Below are 27,116 nucleotides of genomic sequence, written 5' to 3' on the forward strand. Positions count from 1 at the left end.
CGCCGTAAGGGAAGGATTGGAGTGAACGAAGACGCCGTATTAGCTAGACGCGCCTTAGTTCATTCCAAACCATCGAGCCAACATGGCGGAGTGGTTAGCGTGCTCGTCTCGCACTCCGGAGACCTTGGTTCGATTCCCCAACTCGACCAATATCCGACTCGGTTTTATTTATGTGGTCTGACTAGAATGGTTAATTAGGGTGATTAGTCTTTACAATTGTTCTAATGCCATCCATCATGTCCTGTCACTCACCTGTCAAGTGATGGAACTCTAATGTTCGACACAATGTCTATGAAACGTCTAACTATTAATGATGGTTAATGATATAGTTAAGCATGACTTACACATTTCGTGATACTAGTTAATGTATGGTTAGTGATAGTTCACCTGACCTTAACTACTCCACTGATTAATTAGTGTTAAGGTACATGAAATCCCTTTATATCATGTTCCGATCTCTTTCGAATGCACCCGACTAAATATCGATTGGATATTGATTCACCAATGCCCATACAAGGCATGCATCCGAAACGCGGACACATTTGCTAACACGTCTTGGTCACGACAGTATGAGGCATTAAAGGCTTCCGCAGTTCACTGTACCTCAGCGATGGTGCGCACGGAGCGGAAAAACCATGTCATGGCCACCATATCAGAAGTCATGTGTGGAAAAAAGTAACTCGTAAATATCCTACCATAAAATAAATTATTTTAGGTAAGCAGTTAACTCACAAAAAATAAAGATATCTGGCTACTTTTGGGCTACTTAAAAATTTCGCTTTTGGCTACATTTGGGCTACTGCGGAGGCCAATTTGGCAACCATCGGTTGGAATGATCTGGCAACCTTGGCACGAGTGCACGGGCGGCCCAGCGCCTCGCTGCACGGGCGCACGGGCGCACGGGCTATTTTTTTTTCGGAACCGTGCGGCAAGGACACAGTTGCAGGGACTCGTGGTCTTCGATTCGACTAATTTTGCCTATTTGTGAAAGCGAAGTTGCTCAAAATTCTGTGATCCAAATGGGAAAAGCTAGAACCAAAAAGTATAGATGCCGAAGACACAACCCTTGTGGACTGCCGTCGATTCCTGACGTGAAAGAAGGCGGAGAACTGCCAGGGGAAGATGTCACTAGCAGCGATGTCCGCGATCTTCTTGGCATGGTAAGAGGCGCGCTAAATTCGTGCACGATGTCTATATTACTGTCACGCATTTCCTCCTTCCGCGGTAAAGCGCATACTGTGTAAATCGTTCAGTTGGTTTGTTCTAAACCTCTGCCTGCACTTTGCTAGCCATTGTGCAAGAGCCTTCGGCCTCCGACGTCGTTTTGCGATATTGTGATCCTCACTGAGCATCAAAAGAAAGCGACCGACAAGCTATTCTTATTTTAAATTTTTTAATCGTCAAGTGTTACAAGTGCTAACAAGGCTTCATATTCTACAGACGCTCGTCGTTCTGCGCAATCACGCATGACCAGCATCTGTTCCATTCTCGCACGTGGCTTGGTACACGTGTGACAGGCGCGTCGTTTAACTTTCGCTCCTCATTTTTGTTTCATCTGCGTTGTGTCCGTGTTAAAGCTTCATGTGGTTGACAACGCAGGTCGCACTATAAATGCGTTGCAGTGCCATCGCAGGCTTTTTTATACATCTAGCTTAATCCGTTTAGAGCATAGCGCATAGATTGCAAAAAAAAAAAAAAAAAAACGTGGGTCACCTGCACAGCGAAAATATCTGCACTGTGGCAGTGCTAGATTCTGGGGCTTCGAACGTGCCTTCGAACGTGAAGCATTCGAACGTGCCTGCCGTGCTGTTGGCAGCCAGTAATACCCGTGCCAAACGGACAGATTTAATGCCATTAAGTGCTTACTGCCTTAAGTTTTAATGGCATTCGTGCGGTGCCACACGCATAAATTTAATGGCATTAGCCTTACTGCCATTCGCGACCTACTGAGTTCGCCACAACTCATTCGCCCGTGCAATGCGTACTCTCGTTCCCATTCCACACGCAGAAAAGCATGCAGCTTTGTCAGTTACAACTGCCTAGCCCACTATAAAATGGTTAATTCTTAACTTTCAGCCAGATGAGGCACCTAAACCGCATTTTCGATGCGAATAGCGCCATTTTAACCAGCCTTATTGACTGGTACTCCCGACTTATGTGCTGACATGCGAGTTTATGGCTATTTTTTCGACTTGTAAAGCAGGAACAGCCGTATTTTCTGGAAAATCGTTTTTACATTACATTTGAACATCATTCCCGATATATTCTGCTCATTAGGAATGTTTATATTAAGATGAAACTTTTGACTACCTTGCAAGCGTTATCGCCATCGTCACTTTCGATAATGGCATTAAAAGTGGACGTGTAGCACCAACTCCGAAAATAATGGCATTAACAAACTTAAGGCCTTAAGCATTTACTGCCATTTCTTGTGCGCGTGTGGCACGGGTATTCGCCCGTGCAATGTGTACTCTCGTTCTCATTCCACACGCAGAAAAGCATGCAGCTTTGTTAGTAACAACTTCCTAACCAGTAGGAAATGGTTAATTCTTAACTTTCAGTCAGATTAGTCATCAATACCGCATTTTCGATGCGAAGAGTGCCATTTTAACCAGCCTTATTGACAGGTATTCTCGACTTATGTGCTGACATGCGAGTTTATGGCTACTTTTTCGACTTTTAAAGCAGGAACAGCCGCATTTTCTGGAAAAGCGTTTTTACATTACATTTGAACAACATTCCCGTTATATTGCGCTCATTAGGAATGTTTATATTCAGATGAAACTTTTGACTACCTTACAAGCGTTATCGTCATCGTCACTTTCGATAATGGCATTAAATGTGGACGTGTAGCACCAACTCCGAAAATAATGGCATTAACGAACTTAAGGCCTTAAGCATTTACTACCATTTCTTGTGCGCGTGTGGCATGGGTATAAAACCTTTGCGCGACCCCAGGCGCGCGGCTACTGCATGCAGGGACCATGTGTGCCTCCACTCGTGTGTTAGAAGACTTCGGCACTGTACCTGATTTGTCCCCAGGTCTGCACACTGCATAGAACTTTGCAGATGGTCCCTAATCCAAGGGCTTGGCATATGTTATACTGTTCATGTGTCATTCTTTGATTGCAGCTGCAAGATGGTAATGCGGAGCAGCGGGAATGTGCTGCCTGCATCATGTCAAACTTTGCAAAAGATCCAGCCACCTGTGAATCACTTCTGACAGCATCCGTTATCCGAACGGCAGCGCCCCTTCTTCTGGACAACAATTGTGCCGTACGACACTCTATTGCTGGAGCCCTTCGGTAAGCAGCCTGCAGGCTCTACTTTAAAGGGACACTAAAGGAGAATACTAAGTCAGGCTAGACTGATAGGGTAGGCTTGCTTGATAGCGAATATGCCGTTCTTACTGAAAACAACGCTTTTATAAGCCAGAAAATTGCGTAAAAGTGAGGTACATGTGGTGCCGCCACTGGAAGAGTCGTGCAGTGGCAGCGAGTGACGTATTCATGAGCAAACACCATTTCGCTGTCTCGATGGGCAATTGCTGTCAAAATACGAGGAAAGCAGCACGGCGAGCATAGCGAACAGTGCTCAGGGCCTCGTAAATAAAACAACGCAAAACAGACTACAAAGAGAAAGGTCAGTCACAAACACCATCACTGAAGCTTTCGTCTCGCATTCTCTGCACTCGGGTTGTGTGTAGCCACTGTACTCGGCAAGTGCAGAACCACCAAGTTCTCATCAGGATTCATGCTTTTGTGAGCCCCTATGGTGGCTCATTGATTATAATGCTTGGCTGCTGACCCGAAAGACGCAGGTTAGATCCTGGCTGCGGCGGTCACATTTCTATGGAGGTGAAGTGCTAGAGATCTATCTACTGTGCGATGTCAGTGGATGTTGAAGAACCCCAGGTGGTCTAAATTATCCAGAACCCTACACTACAGCGTCCATCATAGCCCGAGTCACTTTGGGACATTAAACCCCATAAACCATTCATGCTGTGCGTGCTTGCTACGTGTCTGGCGAAGCTGTTTCATTCTCACTTCATCCGTCAAATCAGCTACTTTGTGCAGGCTGCTGGCGTTATGACATTGCAGTGCTTGTTTCTTTATTTTTATTATGCGCTCATGCAGACACGCACATGCATGCACGACATCAGTGTGTGAAGGTATGTGAGCACGTGGCCTTCCATGTGTTCTGCGCAGTGGAACGGCGAATATGGTTTTAGGTGGATAGGAATTATTTATGCGTCTTGTGTAGTTTGATATTTCCCTTTAGAGTATCCCTTTAAACATGGCGTATTGCATTTCTAGGTACCACTTCCAGTTGATGTATACGAAACTGTATGTTGTTTTTTATGGAATCTGCAACCCTTGAGCCTTTTTTTACTTTTATGCTTTGAAAATGCATTGTGGATAGGATTTCCAAATTGAGTTCGGAGCGTTTAATGTGCTTAGACTCTCTGTGAATCATGTTATTCAGATACTCCATTTTCAAATGAATGAGGCTAAGTGTTTTTGCAGCAAATAGTTGTGATGTGATTGTTGTTGTCTTCTGTTTTCAATCTTAGAAGCTGTTGCATAAAATTAACCTGCATGGGCTGAGGGAATTCCTTTTACTGCTGTGTAGTTTGTGTGCACTGCCTACTGTTTTTCTTCTGCTTTTTATTGCTAGATAATTTAACCATTAGCATTCAGTATCAAAAAACACGCTAATCAAGGTACTGATTAAAGACCTGTTCTTGCAAATGATACTGCGGCCTCAGTGGAAATGTGGCTATGCTTTGGTTTTGCTTGCTGATAGTATTTAACAGTGGTGCAGCAGTTGCATCAGTTGGATCATTTCGATTCAATTGTGTATTTCTGCACCACACTGCACCAAAAAAGCCCCAAAAGTTTCCAGTCACACTAGTTTTAATGGAAAGTGAGCAGTATTGGCACCGTGCAGTTTTGAAAGTGTATCTGACATTGCCAATCCAATCCAGTCGCGGAGACACAACAAAAAGGTCCAGGCATGCTTTAAGTTGGACAGCCAGAAATGCTTGTTTTGGTTGGACCGTAGCCTACTTGTGAAATCAGCAGCTGATGGTGGCAGCTGCATTTCATTCTTTGTCTTTTCTAGCTTACAAAAGTTTTTTTTGTTTTTTTTTTCCAGTGAAAGTAGTGTATTTGTTGTTTGAGTGTGGTAATCTATCCCTACCGGCAAACCTCAGTTTGCTCTCTGTGACTGAACACAACTCGGTCCAGTTATTGTTCTCTGTAAAAATTGATTCTAAGGCTCTTTTTGGCTCTGTTGACATTTGTCCAGAAGCAAGACACATTTATCGATGAGGAAATTTAATAATCTGTTGCCAGTAATTCAAACTCATGACATCATTACTATAAGGACGGGTTGCCACCGTTTTGAAGTTAATAGTGGTGGTAGCTTCCGGGATCCTCGCCCCAAAAATCGGTGTTGATGCACGCATTTTACTTATGAAATTGGCCAGTGGTGGCAACACCTGTGTTTTGTTTTTCAGTCTTTTCTGGCTTATAAAAGCTGTTTTTGGTGTGAGTGGTCTCTGTGATTAAAACACAGTACCTTATCGATACAGGCCATCTTTTACTTTCCCTCAGTGTCCCCTTAATCTGCACTGTTATGAAACCATGAAACAACTGGTGCCCTAACTTTTGCACTGTTTCAGTCACACGCGACAGCACCAGTAACACCTAATGCCCTGTGTTATGCAGTTAGTGCAGTGGCACTGCATGAGTTTGGGAGTGCTGCTTGTATATGGACAGTAAAATAAGTGCTGAATTTTTCTCTCTCCAATGGTGCCACTTGTGGGGTACGCCAGCTTCTGCACATGTGTAACATTTATCAGCTGTTGTGATTATATAGTCATTGTATAGTCATTGTAATATGTACATCACAGTGATACTTTTAAAAACTCCTTCTTCCCGCTAGTAACAAGAGAACGGAATAGCCCAGATGCATCCATTACTAACACGAATTCACTTTCAGTTTTTTGCTCTGAACTAGATACTGTGTTTTAAAAAAAAACAATGATCTGGATTAGTTTTGTCGATATCTTGCAGTACGCGGTCTGTTGTGCCAATGTTTTCTTCTGAACTTGCCTTTTGTGAAAGTGCTTGTATAAATTTGTTAACTTCGTTTTTGTTTTCTGCACTGCATGATTTGCTCCTTGTTGTTTTGAATTTCAAAAAGCTGCTTTGAGTAATCAAATTCAATTTGTTAAATCTGATACATGTAATGCCCACCTGCAATGGTCTCAACTAGAGACTGGCAGTATTCCAAATAAATAAATAAATAAATATCTATTTGTAAACTTTTGATTATACTGTTTGATTTCTCTTAATGTAAGCATGTCTTGTGCTTGTGTACATAATGTGAGTACATCAAAACTTTCCCTGGGCATAGTAAAAAGGAACAAACGCTGGACACATGCAACCAGCATTTGTCCAGTGCATATGTTCCTGGCCCTGTCCTGCATGTAATTTTCAATGTGCTGATATTATGTACGCAAGCTACAATGACCAACTAGCCTGTCTTTCTGCCCTAACATCTAGTGCACGTTTGCCTCACAGTGTATATAAGCCTGTAGTCGGAGATTTATTCAATGTCGGCTCTTGCTTATTGGCTTATTTCAAAAGGGTTGTCTATCAAACCTAGTTTTACCTTGTTGTGATGTCAACAAAAAAAAATCTGTTCTTGTGGGTATTAATAAAAATGGGTGTGGTTTAGCTCTGGTTAAGCCTAGAGTGACGCGATAGCTAAAGCTGGCCGAGTGTAACTCGCTCAGTCGAATTGCAAAGTCGGTCTTTCGCCGCTCCGTTTCGCTGGGCGTTCCTTTCTTCATCTTCGTCCCTGGACGTGGATTCTCTCTTCCTCCCCTCTCCACTCCTCCCCCACTCGGTTTCACTGGCGCACCGCGCCGCCGGCAGCTGCTCCACACCACGTGACCAGCCCCGGCGCCGCCACGTTGAAGGCTTGAAATGTTAGCGTAATGTAGGCACGCGGCTCGCACACCAGCTGCATGCTCTGAAATCACTCCGCGCATGCGCACAGCTGATGAGGCGGGTGGCGTCGACGTCGCAGTGGCGAGGTGCGTGGCGTGCACACCAGCTACAAGCTATGACTTCACTCAACGCATGCGCAAAGCTGGCAGAGTGGTGGTGCCACAGCTCAGCGCGTAGTCACGCTGACCTCTCGAAGTGGCTGGCGTAGTGTGGCTATCGCTACAAAAGGCATCATAGAATGGAATTCAGCAAACCTTGCGTGTCTCTCTTGAAGTGCTTGATTTGTAGTTGATGCCTGCTTTATTTTTCTGCGCACAGGAACATCAGTGCCATAGACCATAAAGCATGTCAAACACTTATCCTTTACGACATCATGACGCCATTGACAGGCCTACTGAAAGAGGTAAGCTTATGCTTAACTGCATTCCAACAATGCTATATTTCTTTCGTTTCAGTCCTGTTAGTACAAGTTTTGCCTGGAGCTGCTTAGCTTGCTTTATTAGACAAATGCTTTATTGCGGTCTATCTTCACTGGCTAGTTGCCACGAAGAGGATCTTTTGACACTGTTTTTGAAGCTGGAGCCCCATGCTGACATTTATACACAAGACGTATTTCCATCACAGGATACAAGTGAAGGAAAACCAGCTTAGCTTTTGTGGTAGGCCGCCGCGGTGGCTCAGTGGTTATGGTGCTCGGCTGCTGACCCGAAAGACGCGGGTTCGATCCCGGCCGCGGCGGCTGGAATTCCTTTGGAGGAGAAATTCTAGAGGCCCGTGTACTGTGCGATGTCAGTGCACGTTAAAGAACCCCAGGTGGTCGAAATTTCCGGAGCCCTCCACTACGGCGTCTCTCATAGCCTTAGTCGCTTTGGGACGTTAAACCCCATAAACCAAACCAAACCTTTTGTGGTAGTGTGGTAGAAATTACTTACCATGCTTGATCTCAAATCTTTATGGTTGCGTTTACTAAACAAAGCAGTATGTTGGCGATGCTTATATTCTGTGATATCTGGTGTTTCTACTTGCCATGATGGCTCAGTGGCTATGGCTGCGGCTGCTGAGCCCATGGTTGTTGTATTTTGATTGAGGCGAAGTGTAAAACTGTTCATCTGGTACACATCGTAGCGCTAAACCACGAAGATAAGGGAGAAGAGGAGACAGACGTTATCTTTCAACTGAAGGTTTATTCACGCGAAAAAGGAAATATATACAAACAGGAATACAGGAAAAAGAAACGAAGGCATGCTCACCCAAGACTATCTAATATTAGAATTTCACTTTCTTGTAGTGCAATAGAGGGAGTGCTGATGCACGTGCCGCTGGCCTTACGAATGCAAAATGCCTCTATTATCTCCCAGACTATTCTGTTCTTATGACAGAAGATGGCTTCACTTTCTTCTAATATTGGATGACATTTGTGGCTTTTGCACTGCAAGCTAAGGTTGCTGGGCAGCTTCAGATCTCGCTTGTGTTCTAAGAGGCACTAATTTAAACAACGACCCATTTGGCCGATATAGCTGCTATCACAGAAGATGAGGGGCGACTGATGATTAATCATGCAGTTGTCATTTTTCAATTCTCCTCCCTGCTTGATGCGACAAACAGATTGGCAGATGGTCCCGAGCTTCCTTCCCACCGAAAAGACGACGTTGACGTCATACTTGGCACCTACTTTCTTGAGGCGATGCAAAAGGCAATGAACATAAGGAATGACTGCAGGCTTTTTCCTTTCCAACGCACCTGTCTGCTGGTCATGGCTGTCTACACCTTTCTTGAGCTTCCCTCTCAACCTTTCGCACAGGCGTCCTATCGTGACATTGGGGTAACCGGCTTCTGGTTATGTGGCGAAGAAAACTTCCTTCAACCAGGTGGTGGCTTGATTTCAAAAGAGCAGATCTAAGTGAAGAAAGGGCAATACCATCTTTAACCAATTTAGAGTGCGCTGTGCATGGAGCATACATCCTACACACGGGGTCCTCAGTCATCCTGATGTTGACGTCAAGATACTGGATTCGTCCGTCCTCCGGTTCTTCTGCTGTGAATTCTAGCCTTTGATCGCACTCCTCAAAACTACAAAATCTCTACACCATCTTTCCCAAGTCCAGAGTTCATACAAATCAAACTTTAGACCACCATACTCAGAAAAATATCGCTCAGAACAGGTGCAAATCTCGAGAATATGCAGATCCCTGATTTCTCCACTTCCAAAAACTCTTCAAAGGACATGCCACACTGTTCAGTGAATTCATACGCATCATTCTGCTCAGAGATGCAGGCTTAGATGCCGTTCATGAGCCCGACGTGTGGAATGGAGTTGTAAAGGTCCACCACATCCACACTGAACAGGAGGCATTGGCCGGGGTTTATTTCCGGTAGAAACCTTAGAACAGCTTCTGAATTATGAACTCTGGACTTAGGAAGGATGGTGTAGAGAAGATTTTGCAGAGTTTTGAGGAGTATAAACAAGGGCTACAATTCACAGCAGAAGAACCGGAGAAAGGATGAATCTAGTATCTTGATGTTAACATCAAGATGACTGAAGACCACGTATGTTGGATGTATGCTCCGCGTATGGCGAAACCCTTGCTGAACTTTGCCTCAGCGCACTCGAAATTGGTTAGAGTATTGCCCTTTCTTCGCTTTGATTTGCTCTTTTGAAATCATGCCACCATCTGGTTGAAGAAAGTTTTCTTGGCCAGATAGCAAGACTAAAAGAAGCTGGTTACCCCGATGTCACGATAGGACGCCTGTGCGAAAGGTTGAGAAGGAAGCTCAAGAAAGGTGTAAACAGCCGTGACCAGGAGACAGGTGTGTTGTAAAGGAAAAAGCTTGCAGTCATTCCTTATGTTAATTGCATTTCTCATCGCCTCAAGAAAGTAGGCGCCAAGTATGATGTCAACGTCGTCTTTTCGGCAGGAAGGCAGCTTGGTATCATCTGCCAGTCTGTTCGTCGCATCAAGGATGGAGGAGAATTGAAAAATGACAACTGCACGATTAATCATCAGTCGCCCCTCATGCCATGGACAATGAGCCCAGTTTTACAAGATTCCCATCTCCTGTGGTAGCAACTATATCGGCCAAACGGGCCATTGTTTAAATTAGTGCCTCTTAGAATACAAGCGAGATCTGAAGTAGGTGCGGCCACCCAGCAACCTCAGCTTGCACTGCAAAAACCAAGAATGTCATACAATATTAGAAGAAAGTGAAGCCATCTTCCGTCATAAGAACAGAAGAGTCAGGGAGATAATAGAGGCATTTTGCATTCGTAAGGCCGGCGGCACGTGCGTCAGCACTCCCTCTACCACACTACTAGAGAGTGAAATTCCAGTATTAGAGATTGTCTTGGGTGAGCATGCCTTCATTTCTTTTTCCTGTATTCCTGTTTGTATATATTTCCTTTTTCGCGTGAATAAACCTTCAGTTGAAAGATAGCGCCTGTCTCCTCTTCTCCCTTGTCTTCGATGTTTTGCGCTACGATGATTAATTAGTTAATTATTTAAAGCCAAAAATGCCCAAAAATAGAAGGGGCCGGAGCAAAAGTGGCGCAAAATTTGAAAACGCCGGAAGTGTTGCACCACATGACTGGAAGTGTGGCACCATATGACTGGAAGCGCGGACGGAGCCAATGTGTGGTGCCAAATTTGAAAACTAAAGCATGGTGCAAAGTTTGAAAACTGAGATGGCCAATGATGGAACTTAATGATTAAGTAAGATGGTTGGTTGGTTTATGGGGTTTAACGTCCCAAAGCGACTGAGGCTATGGGACGTTCAACCCCATAAACCAACCAACCATCTTACTCAATCATTAAGTTCCATCATTGGCCATCTCAGTTTTCAAACTTCGCACCATGCTTTCGTTTTCAAATTTGGCACCACACATTGGCTTCGCCTGCGCTTCCAGTCATGTGGTGCAACACTTCCAGTCATGAAGACAATCCATTGTAGTATCGATAATTGATTGATAAGTGATTGACTTCCGGTTTGAGGGTCTCGACTTCTGGTCACGAGTCTCAATTGGCATGAAAAGTGTGGAAGTGTTACGTCGACGCCTTGGTGTGACGCCATAAGGTGTGACGTCATGCTTACGCATTTCTTCAATGCAGGTGCCGCAGTGATCTGTAACGTTTTTACTGTAGAGCCCGCTATAGTAAACTCACTTATAGTAAAAGCACAACTATATTGAAGTGAAAGTGCAGTCTGATTTCGCCTTCCATAGACTGTACTTTTTTTTTGTTTATTGTAAATTTATCCTTAAAGAAATGCCACCATGACAGCTGAGTGTTTATGGCGTTAGGCTGCTGACCTGAAAGACGTGGGTTTGATCCGGGCCGCGACGGTCGAATTTCGACGGAGGTGAAATTCCAGTGGCCTGTGGTGTGATCTCAGTGCGTGTTAAAAAACCCCAGGTGGTCAAAATTTCTGCAGGCCTTTACTTCTGTGTCCCTCATAGCCAGAGTCGCTTTGGGACGTTAAACCCCCATAAATCATAAACCAAACCTTAACATAGAAACGGTTGTAGGAAAGTGCGTTTGGCCATGGCGACGCATTTACTGGAGAATGAGAACATTGCTGCATGCACAGTCTAGGACATCTGCGAACAATGATACATAACTGAGTAATTATAAGGCCAGCACTGTAAGCAAATGAATATCAAAAGTGATAAAACAGCATGCTTTGAGGTGACATAACACGGGGCACAAGAACTGCAAGGTGAAGCCTACTTTCAAAAGGCCTTTCGGCTGTGAGACAAAGCGTGCGGTGTGCACGAAAATAAAAATAAAACTAGTTTCGAATGTGGAAGGAAGGCAGCATGTGCTGCAGAGCAAAGAAGGAGCACTGAGGAGTAGGTAAGGAAAAAAAACTGATGCTGAGCTGTGAAAGACGCCACTGTGTCCACACAAAGCTTTCGTTTTCGTATGGACTCGAACTCCCAGGTCGCATTATATTCGTGACCACGTTATATTTGTGCAAGTGTGGTACTAGTGCTTCTTTTCTAAACCAACACTCCTATGTGTTCAGTAAGTAGCTAAATTGCCAGGCAGCGTCCTCAGAGCCATATGTTATCACCAACAACTGGCATAGCAGTAAAGGCACTGATAATGGAGCGACCGTTTGTAATGTTTCTTTGTTGATACGGCTTTGTCACTTTTTTTGTGCCGCGGTGGCTCAGTGGTTATGGTGCTCGGCTGCTGACCCAAAAGACGCGGGTTCGAACCCGGCCGCGGCGGCTGGAATTTCTTTGGAGGAGAAATTCTAGAGGCCCATGTACTGTGCAATGTCAGTGCACGTTAAAGAACCCCAGGTCGTCGAAATTCCCGGAGCCCTCCACTACGGCGTCTCTCATAGCCTTAGTTGCTTTGGGACGTTAAACCCCATAAACCAACCAAACCAACTTTTTTTGTGATGGGAATTGTTTGGTTTGGTTTATTGGGGTTTAACGTCCCAAAGCGACTCAGGCTGTGAGAGACGCTGTAGTGAAGGGCTGCGGAAATTTTGACCACCTGGGGTTCTTTAATGTGACTCGGGCTGTGAGAGACGCTGTAGTGAAGGGCTGCGAAATTTTGACCACCTGGGGTTCTTTAATGTGCACTGACATCGCACATTGCACGGGCCTCTAGAATTTCGCCTCCATTGAAATTCAGCCGCCACGGCTGGGATCAAGTTGCATCTTTTGGGTCAGCAGCCGAGCGCCGTAACCACTGAGCCACCGCGGCAGGCGTGATGGGAATTGTGACATGATGAGCAAAGATTTCTACTATAAAGGGGTTCTGCTGTACCAAGTTGTATGAAGCATCAAGACTTTAATGACTTCAATGTGAGCAAAACAATATTTACTCAAGCTTGAAAGGGAGGATAGCTGCAAGCCAAATTGTGAAAAAAAATTTTGAACCTAGTGCAGTGCTATCTGCACGTACAACCTATAGGTTTTTGTTTTCAGTTTTAAAAAATGGGTGCTGTTAAATACTAGGGCCTATCTGCTTCTAGTCCAGAGGAACTATTTAAAAGCATAGATTTGTGTTTATGCATGCTTTCTGAGCATCAGATTTCTGCCACAAAATGAAGGAAAGCATCTCCAAATTGGCTTTTTGCCTGCTACAAAGCCAGCTGCAAAATGCTCATGGTCATTCCCACCACTCCGCTGTTATACATTACACATGTCTACTGTTGTGGCAAGCAAAACTACGAAGAAATGTTATGCACAATTTTCACAAAGTTGACGTGCTCTACTTTTGTAGCATGCAAGTAACAGTGCACAAAGCAATGGCTTCAACTGAATGCAGTATCTTTAGTCTCCTTACCTTGCTCGTCATGATATTACATGAAAGGGTATGTACAACCCAGCGTTATGTCATGCACTAAGGAGGTATGATGTTAAGTTATCAACTTTTAGTCTCAGATCGGCGAAATATGCCTCTTATTGGCAGATGTTGGTGGGGGAAAAAGTGCTTCTGTTGTAGCCCCTTCAGGTGCTGTCCTAAGCAACGTTTTTAAGTATACTTAGTTTATAAACTTCGTGCAGCGCCCATAGGGAGCAGGCGCCCGCTGCGATTCCTGCCACCGCGGCGCTGCGGTCAAAAGTTGGGCCAACGTTGAGCGATGCAGCGGGCGGCGTCTGCTAGCGCGTCGCAGGTTGCGCTTGCTCTACGAGGGTCGGTATGCATAGTGCGTTTGCTTTTCTTTTTTCTGCAGATCTGTTTGGCTTTTAATGATCGATTAAACTGTTTCAACGCTGCTTGTGCAGCAATCAATGCATGTGCGCATTCATACGTTGTAGCTTTCGCCAAGTTCTATAACTGCGTTTCTTGTTGCAGCTGTTTCATCTGCGTACGTGTGTGCAGAGCGGAAATATTTGTATCCGTTTTGTTGGTTGTGGTTTACGCTTCACTGCCACAAAACCTCTGCATTATCTCTGAAGGTAGCGTGGAGGATGCGTTAACATTAGGAATGCCCGCTGTTATTAAACGTGGAACGAGGCTCCGTTCTTCAGTGCAATTTCAAAGCAAACGATGCAGTTCATTAACATATCTATAAACAATGACGAACACATTCTCTTAAGTAAGTTTCGCTTTCTTTCTTTCCTGCTGTGCCTGCACCGCGCAATCATTCTCATGGGTTTTTGTTGAACGAAAAAGTGCATGCGCGTCATCAAGTACAAAATCGCATTGCTGCGGGCAGCCGACAGCATATTGTGGACAATTTGCAAAAATGCTTCTACATCTTCAAGTGAGCAGACTGGGACATCAACAGGCGATTTCTACTGTAGCGCCCACTGACGCCACAACGTGGTGGTGCTCAGTTCGGCGCTCCCAGCTGGTGCCTTGGTGCCAGCTACGCAATGCGGCAGAAGATGAAAATAAAGCAGAGCGGCACATGCCCGGGGCGCAAGCCGGGCACAGGCAGTTTGGTTCTACGAGCCTGCTATGTGTACAACACAAACGTGTGTAGAATCCGTGCGCGCACACAGGACAACAACAGGCCAGACCGTTCGCGCTGCAGAAGTGGCGCAAGCTTCGGCCGCAGCGCCCCTTCACCGCCTAGGGACAAGTTGTGCCCGACTCCGCAGCGGCAGTTTGGAAAATAAGTATATTTAAAAATGTTGGTCCTAAGTACAGCCAAATCCCTGTGTAGAAGGTCGAATGTGCAGCATTGTCTGCAGAACCATTTCAAGCCAGGCATGTGTAATTAAGGTAAAATGTTTTAAGATGGATGCCCCTACTTTTTAGAGTAGCTCTGGTATAGCTTCATTCAGGGCACATTTTTTTTTTGTACATTTTGCAAGGCTGCTTGCTTTAAAATGCACCGATAGGTTTACATAAAAAGTTCTTATGACAGGAATGAGTCAAAAGCTGTATAACTGGGACTCTGAGACCGTTCTTAGTCAAGATCTGTAGATAAGAATTTTCCTCAGAAAGTGCGCATAAAAAGTTCTTATGACAGGAATAAGTCAAAAGCTGTATAACTGGGACTCTGAGACCGTTGTTAGTCAAGATGTGTAATGTGAATTCTCCTCAGAAAGTGCATAATTAAGCATATGAGAGGGTAAATTCTGTGCAACCTTGGCAAGCGTCTGAAAAAATCTGAAAATTTTAACATTTTCCCCGCTTTGAATTATAGTGTGTGACTGAAGGGGATAAACACTCCTACTGTGAGCTAGTGGGTGCTTTGAACTGCTGGTAAACTTTATTAGTGGATTGTTAATCGACTGTCACAATGCTGATGACTCTGTGGTGTCAAGCCCTTCGAATTTGTAATGTGTGCATTTTTATTTTTGTTTATGGGTACACAAATCTGCTGTCGTTACAGTGTTGTAGGGAGGTGGTAATAGTTGCAAAAAAAAAAAATTGTCATAGCCCAAAATGTTTAATTTTGCCCAAATGGCCATGAAATCAGAAGGTGTGCATGTAATTGTGTCAAGTCAGAACAGTACTTTTTCAGGCATGATGTGAATAAGTGCACTTGTGAATTTAAGGGTCTTTTGTATAATGTTTGATTGGTTCATACCCAAAACACGACGTAGTGGGCTTGTGTTTTTGCAAGGTGGTGACATATTCTGACAATTATCTTTTGTTCAGGGTTGTTTCCTTTTGGGAAAGCATTTAGTACTGCTCTCGTTAGTCAAATGAGGCTAATACCTGAGCCACATGGGCACATTTAACGGCATTAAGAGCTTGGTGCCTTAAAGGTGCACTAAAGATTAATGAACTCATCTTTTTACCGTGGGAACTGGGTCTACAAGTTCTGAGCACTATTAGAAACTGATTTCCCTAAATTAAATCTGATTTAACGTCCTGGCTCCCGCCTTTTTTTGAACTCATCGCCGAAGGTAGGAGGTGCCAACTAGCGTATGGAGTGCCTTTCAGGCAGTCGCGTGGCGGCTTCGCTTTCGCTTTTATTTTGTTTTTTAGGTTTCCATGAATAAATACATCCAGTTAGAGACAACGCAGCTGCAAATTAGGTCAGTGGAAATAAAAATACGCGTGGATGCTGCTTTCGCCGATCGCTACGTATCCACTCTGTTGATGGCAGAGTGGCAAGCCGACACGGGACTGGCTGAAAGGTTGGTTGAGTCCTACCGTCAGTGGTGAGTTCAAAACAAGGTGGAAGCCGGGACGTTTAATCCAATTTAAATTAGGGACATCAGCCACACAGGACAGTACCTCGAAGTTTCTAAGAATGCTCGGAACGTGTAGATAGAGTTCCCACAGTAAAAAGACGAGTTCAGATTCCTCTTTAGTGCACCTTTAACTTTTAATGGCATTAGCGTAGTGCACGATGGTGTAGATCCACATGTATGGTTTTAATGGCATTGGCCTTACTTTCATTCACAACCTACTGAGTTCGCCACAACTCATTTGCCCAAGAGCGGGTTCGATCCCGGCCGGGGCGGCTGAATTTCAGTGAAGGCGAAATTCTAGAGGCCTGTGTACTGTGCGATGTCAGTGCACACTAAAGAACCCCAGATGGTCGAAATTTCTGGAGCCCTTCACTACGGCGTCTCTCATAGCCTAAGTTGCTTTGGGACGTTAAACCCCAATAAACCAATCATTCGCCCAAGAAAAATGTACTGTCATCCCCGTTCCTCTCTCAAAAGAGCATGGAACATAATTGGAAACAACCTTCCATCAAGTAGTAAATGTTTGATTCATAACATTCAGTCAGATGACTCACCTCAGCTATGTTTTCATTATGAATGGTGCCATTTTGATCGGCACTTCTAACACCCTCGGCTTCATTCTCATGTGGGTTCATGGCTACTTTTTCGACTTAACAAATAAGAACAGCGGCAATTTCTGCAAGATAATTTTAACATTACATGGATTTTGCTCTAATGAGCTCTATTTACAATCTGGTAAAATTTGACTTTCAGGCATTATTTTCATGATACACATGTAATTACATCAGATCTGGACATGTAGCATTAGCTTCGAAATCAATGGCATTAACAGACCTAAGGCATTAAGCATTTACTGTCATTTCTTGTGCACGTGCGGCACAAGTATAAGATCCGGCAGTAGTTAAAGGGACTATGCAATGAATTAAAAGTCACTTTTAAATATTTTCAATACTTACAAATGATGCTAAGAGGCATTCACACCAAGTATGAGTCTTCGAAACTGAGCCGGCAATTTGTTATGAATTTTTAAAAACCGCGTTTTTTAATTCGCGGGCCGATTGCTGTCTTTGTAGTAACCGACTTTGAACTAAAATCTGGAAAATAGACGTCTCTAGTCCCGTGACGTCGGCAGGCCACCACACGTTGTCATTCGCTGGAGCCACGGCAGCCACGACGTCACGGGTACGCTTCCGGTAGCCGTGAAAATCGTCTGCTCGAGCCGCCGCGCGACCCCCTCGGGCAAGCGCGAGCCAGGGCATTGCCTTCACGCATATGTTTTCAATTTACCTCTGCCGCCTATGCTGGCACGACATTTGCTCATCTGCCAAGCCATATAGAGGCTTCGAGGCAGTGGACTGAAGTTAATCACCAGTTGATTAATTTCACAATTGCTGTAAAAACCGAACGCCAGCGAATGACGTATTTACGGGCGGGGCCCAGTCCCAGAGCTGTTTTCTTTATTTTTTCCTGGTGCTCCGCGCGTACGAGTTGAGGGGGGAGAGGAGGAGCGTGATTTAATCGTTTATAACTTCGTTTTTATTGATGCTAGCTCAAAAATTCTTGCGTTTAGGTGACGAGTGATGGAATGCCTATCTATCGTCTGGTTTACGTATCGCAGTTAATTTATTGCTTAGTTCCTTTAAGACCATTTGTGTTGAGTACGCCAAACGCAAACTTGTTCCTGAAACTCGTGTTGGTTCTGCTGCTAGTGTTCGCCACCTCATCTCCCACGCCACCATCGGTTTTGGCTGTGTAGCTATGGTGTCTGGAAGGGCCATAGTGTAGCTGGTGTCAATGGTCCCGTGCCGCACCGATTCAGTCTGTAACTGGCATCTGGTGTTCAGAGAAATTATTTGTGAGCCTCAAAGTTGAAGCAGGTGGCACCCTCGGAGGCTTTTTCTATGCAGTTTTTGCACCTTGTGATGTTGTGAGACTTATACAAGAATTAGAGGAAGACCTGTCCTCTCGGTCTTGCATCTGCCGCACTTACAAGAAGTCGCGGATCGTCCCATGGCCGAGACCTCTCGTTGCGTGGGAATCAACGTTCTGGGTGTCCATCACTGACCTGGGGCGCAAGGCTGAAATATGCAGCGGCACGCCGATGGCTACTTGCCGTTTCGAAATGCCCCTCTGGCATAAAGAGCATGTTGACTACCGGGGGGAAGGGGGGGGGGGGGGGGGGACTCGTTATTAAGTATGGATGGAGCCACGCAGGCGCCACAACGGCGTGAAATATGAAGGTCCGCGAAGGCGCGCATGGCCCCTGGGGAGACGGCGCGCTGTTTGCGCGGCGCCAGCCGCCCCGTGGGCCCGCCGCTGTCCGCTGCCCAGGATTAGCGCTGTCGCGTGGCATGGTATTTCTTCGTTCTTCGCCGCGTGCTTGCCGAGCTATGCATATCTCATGGCCGTCGTACGTCTCCCGAAGTTTTCGACAGCTTTGTCTGTTCGTTGACTGGCACGTCGCTTTTGATGTGTGCATTTTTAGCTCTGCCCGTCCTGTTAAAAAATAAAAAAGCTTTCCCACGTGTTTTTCTCGGGGGTCGTGTAGCGCTTGTGTGCGGTTCATTGTAGCGACGTGAAACTTTCAGCTGTGATCCTTTACTGTACTTCGCTTTCAAGAAACAACGGGAGGAGGGGGCGCACGAAGCCCCGTACGGGTGTCAGTAGTATTTTAACCTTGAACTGCGTATTGCGTTCTTTTGTTACTTTTTCTGTGTTGATCGGGGTGTGGGGCTAGTGGACAATTTCGTGACATTATTCGACAACGTGAACTTCGTCAGCGCCTGTGCGAAAGCCGCCGCCGTCGTCTTGGCAAGCCACTTGCTTTTGCCACCATACCGGCCGACTTGTTTTGACGGCGCGTTCTCGGCGGCCGCGCTGCATCGACCCAGCTTTCAAGGTTCCAGCCCGCGTGCCTGTCTTGTGCGTTGCTCCTGGGCCCTTCGTCATCGCGTGTGGCGGCCGCCCGCGACCGCGTGTCCGTCGGGAGGAACCGCACCAGGCATTAGTTTGCATAAATTAGTGCGCTTTGCGACAGACAGCACGCAGGCGGCGGCGCGCTTTCCCCGCGAGACTTCCCTGCGGAGCGCGTTCACCTGAGGATTGCCTCTCCGCCGGATTAGGGAACCGCCGTGGGGGCGTACCTGCCTTTGCCCGGCCTGCCCTATTAGGCGCCAAAAAGCGGCCGTGCCCGGAGCAAGCACGCTGCAAATGAAAAAGGCCCCCGTGGGAGTTCCATGAAAGATTTGCATGCCGCGCACGGCCGTGCCGCGCACGGCCGTGCCGCGCCGGCCCCACGAGGATGCTTCGAGCGACGTGCGCTTGCTTTACGTGCGCTCTGGCACGGCTGCCAGTTGCGCCCGCCACCGCAGCCGGAGGGCGTCCGTCTTGGTTGGGCCAGCGGTCATGTCGGTTGCGCCTGACCGCTTCGGCGGCCCAGCAGTGCGAGCTTCGGAAGCGCGACTTAACCGCATCGGGCTTTTTCGTTACGCCGCGATGTTTAGACTGATTCACCAACTGAGTCAGGACACATGTCATTTGACATAATGCTTTTGATGTGAAACAGCTCTTAAAGAATGAAATGCCCGCATTAACAAACTGCAATGCTGTAATTTTTTTTTTAAATTTAAAACAAGAGCACGCATATTGTAGCTCGGAACTTGAATCCACTACGTAAAACATACATGCGCGCACCCATTTTTATGTAAGGAGATTAACAGCAACATATTGTCTATCATTGCCTGTTGCACATTAATGAAAGATAAGTTTGAAAGCGAGTTTACCTCAAATTTGATGGGTTGTCAAGAAATGATTGAGGTGGATGGAAGTGATTCTCAATGTTAAGGACATGGGCTGAAGAAAGATAAAGGACAAACAAATGCAACAGTGTGTTTCTCGGTTGTCCTCCCTATGTTCATATTGTTTGCACTGTTAGTCTTCAAGAAAAAAAGAACAAGTGGGATGTTATTGTTGTGTATGCACAAGTGAGGTCTTTGATTTTGCACGGTCATTTAACATCAACCCAGTTTCATTTCTACTAAATGGCTACTAGTTTTTCCAGTTCACGTGTATCTGTATCATTTGCAACTGCAGTTAAAAGGTCGTTTCTTCATATTGTTTTTACCCTATCCTTCATTCGCAGTTTGTTCAGTTATATGGACTGACATTGCAGAGCACAGGCTGTCTTTCTACATTTTGCCTCCATGAAAATGCTGACAAATTTTAATGGCAGCGAAATGCAAAAACACCCTTGTGCTGCATGGTGTCATGCACATTTTTAGAACTTCTGGTGGGCGAAATGAATCCAGAGCCCTCCATTATGGTGTCTTGCACCACATGCACCTTTGGGACGTTAAGCCTCATATAATCACCCAAAGTCATTTTATTGCTTTCCTCTTTGAATTACAAACTAAAGTTCATATTGTACATTATCTTTTCTCATTTGTTTAGAATTTCCTTTATTAAATTTCAGTTTATGTCTGTAAATGGTGTAGAATTTCTCGTGTCTATGTCTTTCGCCATTTGCTAAAGTAGGTGGTAGTACTAAAAAAAAAAAAGCATTCAAGGGTTAGGTTAAAGTTACTTTTAATTTCGAATTCACCAGAACTTTAGATATAAACGTACAAGAATGAGAAAAGTCCTGCCCTTGCAAAACAAAGGAAATGAAGCTGCATCTCACTATTTGCGTGCCTTTTATATGAAGTTGAACCCTCACTCTAACAGTCATTTGGATGGGAAAATGATTTTGTGTTAGGGAGTCTTTCACTGTAACTGGGCACACCTTGCACTTAAAATATAATGTAACTTACTTGAAAATGCACCCTCACTCTAAAGGCCCATCTCCATGGACACATCCGAGGCGCACGAGCGCAACGCCTACGCGCCCAGCGCCGCGGCAAGCGTTGGAAAGCATACGCAGCTCGATGGCCTGTCGCCTCCAGTCGCTGGTACTCGAGCTCAGCTCAGCGAAGAAAATGGCGCGAAGGGCCGTACAAGACTCCGAGAGAACTGCGTTCTGTGATTGGTTATACCGACCGCAAACCAGCAAGCCATTGCCGGCGCGAATATCTGACATGGACAGGTATTTGCCAAGCGCCAGCGCCTGCTTGCGTCTGCGCCTCGCGCATGTGCAGACCGGCTCCAGCGTACGCTGGTATGCGTAGGCGCTGCGCTCGTGCGCCTCCGATGGGCCCATGGAGATGGGCCTTAACAGTCATTTGGATGGGAAAATTATTTTGTATTAGGGAATCTTTTACTGTAACTGGGCACACCTTGCACTTAAATATAATGTAACTTGCTTGAAAATGCACCAAAGAAAATGGGTGTTTGATACAGCATGAAAGTAAAGTGTTTTTGAGAATAAGTCCTCAGTGAAACTTTCACAGCCGATGTGTTGTTAAGCTCTTGTAATGCTTTTTTTTTTTTTGAAGGGCCTTCATCAATATTTATATGAATGGTGCTAGTGTTCGTTTAGTTTGCCATTTGCAACCGCTCCCACTGTGGCTGCAAAAGCACAGCCAGCATTATTTCGTAAAAAGAAATTGTGTTTATTTGGAATAACAGTAATCATCATCTCGTGGATGTTTCTGCCAGGCTAGAGTACATTGTCTCTTCTCCCACTGATTTGACACTCATCCTGAGGTAATGAGGTAATATCCATTGCTAGTGTGCTGCTCCACTTGCATTTTTTTGTGCTTGTGCTGATTGATTTCTGGCTGCATGAGTGCTGTACAAGCATAAGTACCAGTAGGTGTGGTGAAAAGGACAATTCCACTCCCTTTTGTCATTTCAGTCTGCCTTACTGGCCTTATTTACCTTCAATTCCCCATCACTTTAAGTTGCCAGTGCCTCCTTGTTTCGTCTGATGAAGTCTTGATGAGCTGCTGGCATTTGATTGATTGAAATGGTTTTCTTCCCACTTTCATGTTCCCTTTTTACCCTTTTAGTACATTTTGATGAGGTAGAAGTGGCTAATGTAACTGGCATAGTTTGGCAGCATGACTTCTGCAGCGCTGTTGGCCGGCCTTCTTGTGTGTCAAAAAGAAAAAGCCAAGGTTTTTTATTCCAGCTCCTCCATGTAGCGTCCAGGTTTTTGCTGGTTCTTTGTTCCTTATTGTATTCTTCTTAGAAACTCCACTTGCACTACCTATAATCTGTCTAACCATAACTTGGCTGAAGCATGCCAGTAAGCTTGTGGCATTAGGACATGTGGCTACAGTGCACAGATTGTCATGTGTTCTGTTTGAGCAGGTGTATGCATGGCCACACTCTGTTTTGAATTGGAGTAAGCTACCCATTGCATGGAATGCTGTGTACCCATGTGCTGTGACAGTGCGAACACAATTATAAATATGCTAATATTTCTAATTATTAGTTGGTTAATTATGTAATTTATTATGTTGTTCTTTTTTCTGGAGCACTGCTGTGGCTCTACATTAATTTCCTAGAAGCCCGCAAATCTGGGTACCTTTTTCTGACAACGATCCACTTATGCTTTGGCATTCCATTGTAATAGTCTGCATTCATTTCGGGTCCCGGAACGACATCTTGTGCAAGATATTCGCTTTGGGGTTGAGAAAATGCTGGCACGACATTTGCTCATCTGCCAAGCCACATAGAGGCTGGGAGGCCGTGGACTGAAGGACTGAAATTAATCACCAGTTGATTAATTTCACAATTGCTGTAAAAACCCAGCTATTATTCTGCATTACTGAAACATATTGATGCACTGTTTCTTGCATGGTGTTGCCAAGCTGGATACAAGACAGGATGTATTTATGTTATTCAACTTTTTTGTTTGCATTATGCGACTCGTTCAACAAGTGGTACAATATCACTGCAACTGAAGTTTGGCAGTCACAGGACATAATAAATATTGGTTGACCCGCCCCGGTGGCTCAGTGGTTATGGTGCTCAGCTGCTGGCCCGAAAGACGCAGGTTCGATCCTGGCCGCGCCGGCTGGATTTCAATGGAGGCAAATTCTAGAGGCCCATGTACTGTGCGCTGTCAGTGCACATTAAAGAACCCCAGGTGGTCGAAATTTCTGGAGTCCTTCACTATGGTGTCCCTCATAGCTTGAGTCGCTTTGGGACATTAAAGGGACACTGAGGAGAAATTGAAGTTAGCTTGTATCGACAAAATGCCAGCTCCTGATTACAAAAACGCCACTCATACTGACAACAAAGCTCTTGTAACGTAGAAAAGAGCAAGAACCAAAATACAGGTATCGCTGCCACAGGCCAAACTCGCAAGTAAAAGCGTGATGAGATCATAGGACAAAGCAGTGTTGCTAGAATGAATGGTTCTAGCAACACCAGGAACCGAGAAGCCATGAATCACTGAGGCGCAGCCAATGCATGCGCAAATCTCCTTGACGTCGCCAGATGGCGCCACGTGCCCGGCTGCTACGCGCGCTCCTGAAGCATCGGGACAAATCAGCGCCTGTTTTCCGGCGGTAGGCGGGCTCCCGGTATTCCGCTAGCGGTAACAAGGTACACGGTATGCTAAAGGTGTCTATTTGCGAGAACTTCGTTGACGACTTCGAGAATGAGATCCATCGTAACGCTGGCAAAACGCCAGTGCAAACGTAATCGAAGCGTCTGTAGCGACGGCCGCAATAGCCGATAGATGCCTTCAACGTGCGGCCGGCGGTAGCTTTCTTTTCGGCTGCTGCTAGGCCGCACTGCTGCCCGCAGAAATCACAGAGTCTGCGTTACGTCATGTGCACGTCATGTTTCACGTCTCTTAGTCCTGTGTCGTCATAGCAGAATCCCAAGTTTGAATCAAAGCAGCGGGAAAAACTTTTTCAACTTCGAATCCAAATTTCTTAGAAATAAATGCATCTTTCGCTGCCGGCCAAGTGGCAACAAAGCCATGACATGACGAACTATCGGATTTTACTATAAAAAAAATATTAATAGTGCTCTCCTCAGTGTCCCTTTAAACCCCCGTAAACCAAATCGAACACCACCACCACCTGCAACATGCTGTCGCGTTCGACTCTTAAAGGCGAAGCTTAAGCATCCTTCAATTTTTTTCCTTCATTTCCAGTGCTATTACATAATTCAGCAAAGTTATATTGTGCATCAAGAGCACCAATCCCAAAACTACTGTTTTGCTGCTACAGTTTTTATAGCCATGTGTTTGCCGTGCTACCAACTCTCTACTTAGGTGTTTTGTTGTTTATTTTGGTGTTTGTCTGAGCTTTATATCATTATATGGGCTTGCATCTTTGTGCTATTCAAGAGACGACAGGATTTTGAGGTAAAAAAACACAGGACACTGATTGCGCATCAGTATTCCTTGTTTTACCCCTAAATTATGTCGCTGTCTCTTGAGTAGTGGAAAGATGCAAGACTGTACAAGACTATGCAAGAAACACTATTTATATTATTTGTTTCTGCCTGGGACGTTTGTATACCAGAGGATTTGGACTTGCAGTATTATGATGAACACTTATATCCAGGTGACACTTATCCTTTGCCATTACATTTCAGTACAACTCTCCTTGGCAGCCTGCTGCATCACAAGAGAGAATAGACTCCAAGACAGAAGTCTTTTACGAGGCTGTTAATCTGTTATGGAACCTATGGTGAGTTGAGTGCGCCGGTATCCATTCATGATTTTATGTCTAATGCAAAGTTTTTCATTTTCCATTTCATTTGGATTTTACTTGCAGTGAAAGCCATAAAACTCCTGTGACTGTATTCAACCGCGAGAGGTTATGGACTGTGTTGCTTCCCTGCCTGAACGTGGACAAATATGGAACAAAGATAGCAATTGCTGTGGGTGAGTGCTTGCACTGTTATTCCCAAGGCTGCTAATGTCCGAGAGCATTCACAGTTGAACCGCGTTTGGTGGACTGCAGGCACTCTCAACATCATGCACTGCAGTACAGAGCAAAAGGAGTGTAGAAAGTTAGTCAAAAATTGCATGGTAGGCATACATAACCTACCGAACATGAAGCCGCCGCGGTGGCTCAGTGGTTATGGTGCTCGGCTGCTGACCCAAAAGGCGCGGGTTCGATCCCGGCCGCGGCGGTTGAATTTCTTTGGAGGAGAAATTCTAGAGGCCCGTGTACTGTGCGATGTCAGTGCACGTTAAAGAACCCCAGGTGGTCGAAATTTCCGGAGGCCTCCACTACGGCGTGTCTCATAGCCGTAGTCGCTTTGGGGCGTTAAACCCCATAAACCAACCAACGAACCAACCGAACATGGAGATGCTTATTATTTGTCCAGATTTACTAATGTTTACCTAATGTTACAGCAAGACCACAAAAAAGGTCCGAGACTTTAACGAAAACAGCTTTCAGCTGCACATTATTAAATGCATTAGTCACAAAACTGAAGTGTTTGCAGCTGAATAATGCTCATCTTGAGTTTATGCTGTGAAGTCTCTTTTTTGTGCGATCATTTGAAAGGTTGCATTTCTTTGGTCTCACTTACAGGTCACTGCTTGCACGTTGTGTCTGAGAACAATGCAGAGTTGGCTGAAAACATGAGCTTCTTGACAGCATCATCTGGCATTTTTCAAACTCTGTTCCAGGAGCCAGGCATGGCACTAATTCAGGTGCTTTCAGCAGGTAACTTCAAGTGATTTTCATTTGGAATTGGCTGGCCCTCTGATTTTTTTTTTAGCGATTATACTCTCCGTTTTATACATAGCAGTCAATGCTGCCAAAGCTAGCACACCTGTTTGCGCAAGTTAAGTCTGCGCCTAAAACATAGTTCACCATAAAACCAAAGTGATCACAGGTATATTTTGTTGCGACAGATAGGTCTGAAGTGACCTGATTGTACCTCGTTTTTCCTCTGGCCATAGTTTCATTTTGCACCTCATGGAGACTTCAAGAAATAAGAATTATAGGCGGCGGTATGATATGCAGCTGGTAGGGAAAATTGCTCAGATTCCATCCACGCCTAAAAGTAGTTCAGTCAGGGAAAATTATAGCCAGAGGGCCTGAACACTGATGACCTCATATCTTCGACCTTGATTACCAATGTTAACACTTCATTTTGTACCGCTCTTTGTTTTTGTCCAAGCGCTCACTAAGGCTTCGACAAGAACAAACGATACATGGCGGAGTAATATGGTTTTGTGGGTGCACTACTTCCACAACGTCCGCAGCGTTGACTGCTGAAACTGAGTATGAAATGGAGTATAAGTATTGTAAGCCTCCATTATGATCTACTCTGGGCAGAGTAAACTGGGACCACCCAGCAAAGCTAATCTCACCTACACACTAACACAACAAGAGCATTAACAAGACAGAAAAAATGATTTTAACTGAGTGGGACTGGGACAGATCTTTGAATGCCACAGAAGCTCAAGAGTCACAAATTCAGGCTTATCCTGATGGTACCACTGCAAAGACTGGCCAGACACAATTTAAGTCTGCAGAGGAATTTCAGTGACATTTGTGACTGCCACACAATGTTCCCCTGTGACTAGGAAGTAGTCTGTTATTCAAACTTTTATTGGTATTTTGGTGCCTCTAACTTGTTTAATAGATTGAAGCATTAATATGTTGATTTCTTTGACTGCTGCAATTGGTTAGCGGAGCAATGCGACATTGTGGGCAGTGAGCTATTGTTGCCAGCTGCTGCTACATTAAAGGGGCTCGAAACACTTTCCGAGGAGAGCTTATCAGCTTGCTCAATCACTGCATTATGTTGGCGTGAACACCTGAGCCGAATGATACTTATACATGCAGCAGAGAACCCACAATCACGTGCGAAAGTTGCTGAGCCCTTTCCAGCAACTTTTTCATGCTCACACCCTCCTCCGTCGCATCACTCCTGCATATACCAGTTCAGAGATGGCTGTTGGTTAGGTTCTTTCAGACGTCGGGCAGCTACCATGGTCGAGGCCAGTAAGCGGCGCAGCTCTGGCGGGTCAGGAAGCTCCGCCCCCGGCTGTGGGGCCGGCAGAGGAGTGCTAACTTTTCAGCGTGCAGGAAGTGGCGAGAGGAGAGGGAAAG

At 45.3% G+C, this 27,116-nt stretch overlaps 1 protein-coding gene across 2 annotated transcripts in view; it reads left to right on the top strand.

The window, feature by feature from the left end:
- Positions 1–843: 843 nt before the first annotated feature.
- LOC149350944 (HEAT repeat-containing protein 3) overlaps positions 844–27,116 on the top strand; it is a 47,042-nt gene continuing 20,769 nt past the window's right edge. For both annotated transcript variants that reach the window (XM_089580108.1, XM_089580109.1), the window contains exons 1-6: positions 844–1,160; positions 3,133–3,305; positions 7,341–7,425; positions 24,634–24,728; positions 24,816–24,925; positions 25,584–25,718. In XM_089580108.1, the coding sequence (XP_089436234.1) occupies positions 1,020–1,160; positions 3,133–3,305; positions 7,341–7,425; positions 24,634–24,728; positions 24,816–24,925; positions 25,584–25,718 (739 nt within the window). In that variant the 5' untranslated portion in view covers positions 844–1,019. The remainder of the gene's footprint in view (positions 1,161–3,132; positions 3,306–7,340; positions 7,426–24,633; positions 24,729–24,815; positions 24,926–25,583; positions 25,719–27,116) is intronic.

Source organism: Amblyomma mixtum, chromosome 3 (genome assembly GCF_055824585.1).
Source record: "Amblyomma mixtum isolate Tamu chromosome 3, ASM5582458v1, whole genome shotgun sequence".
NCBI classification, from domain to species: Eukaryota; Metazoa; Arthropoda; class Arachnida; order Ixodida; family Ixodidae; genus Amblyomma; species Amblyomma mixtum.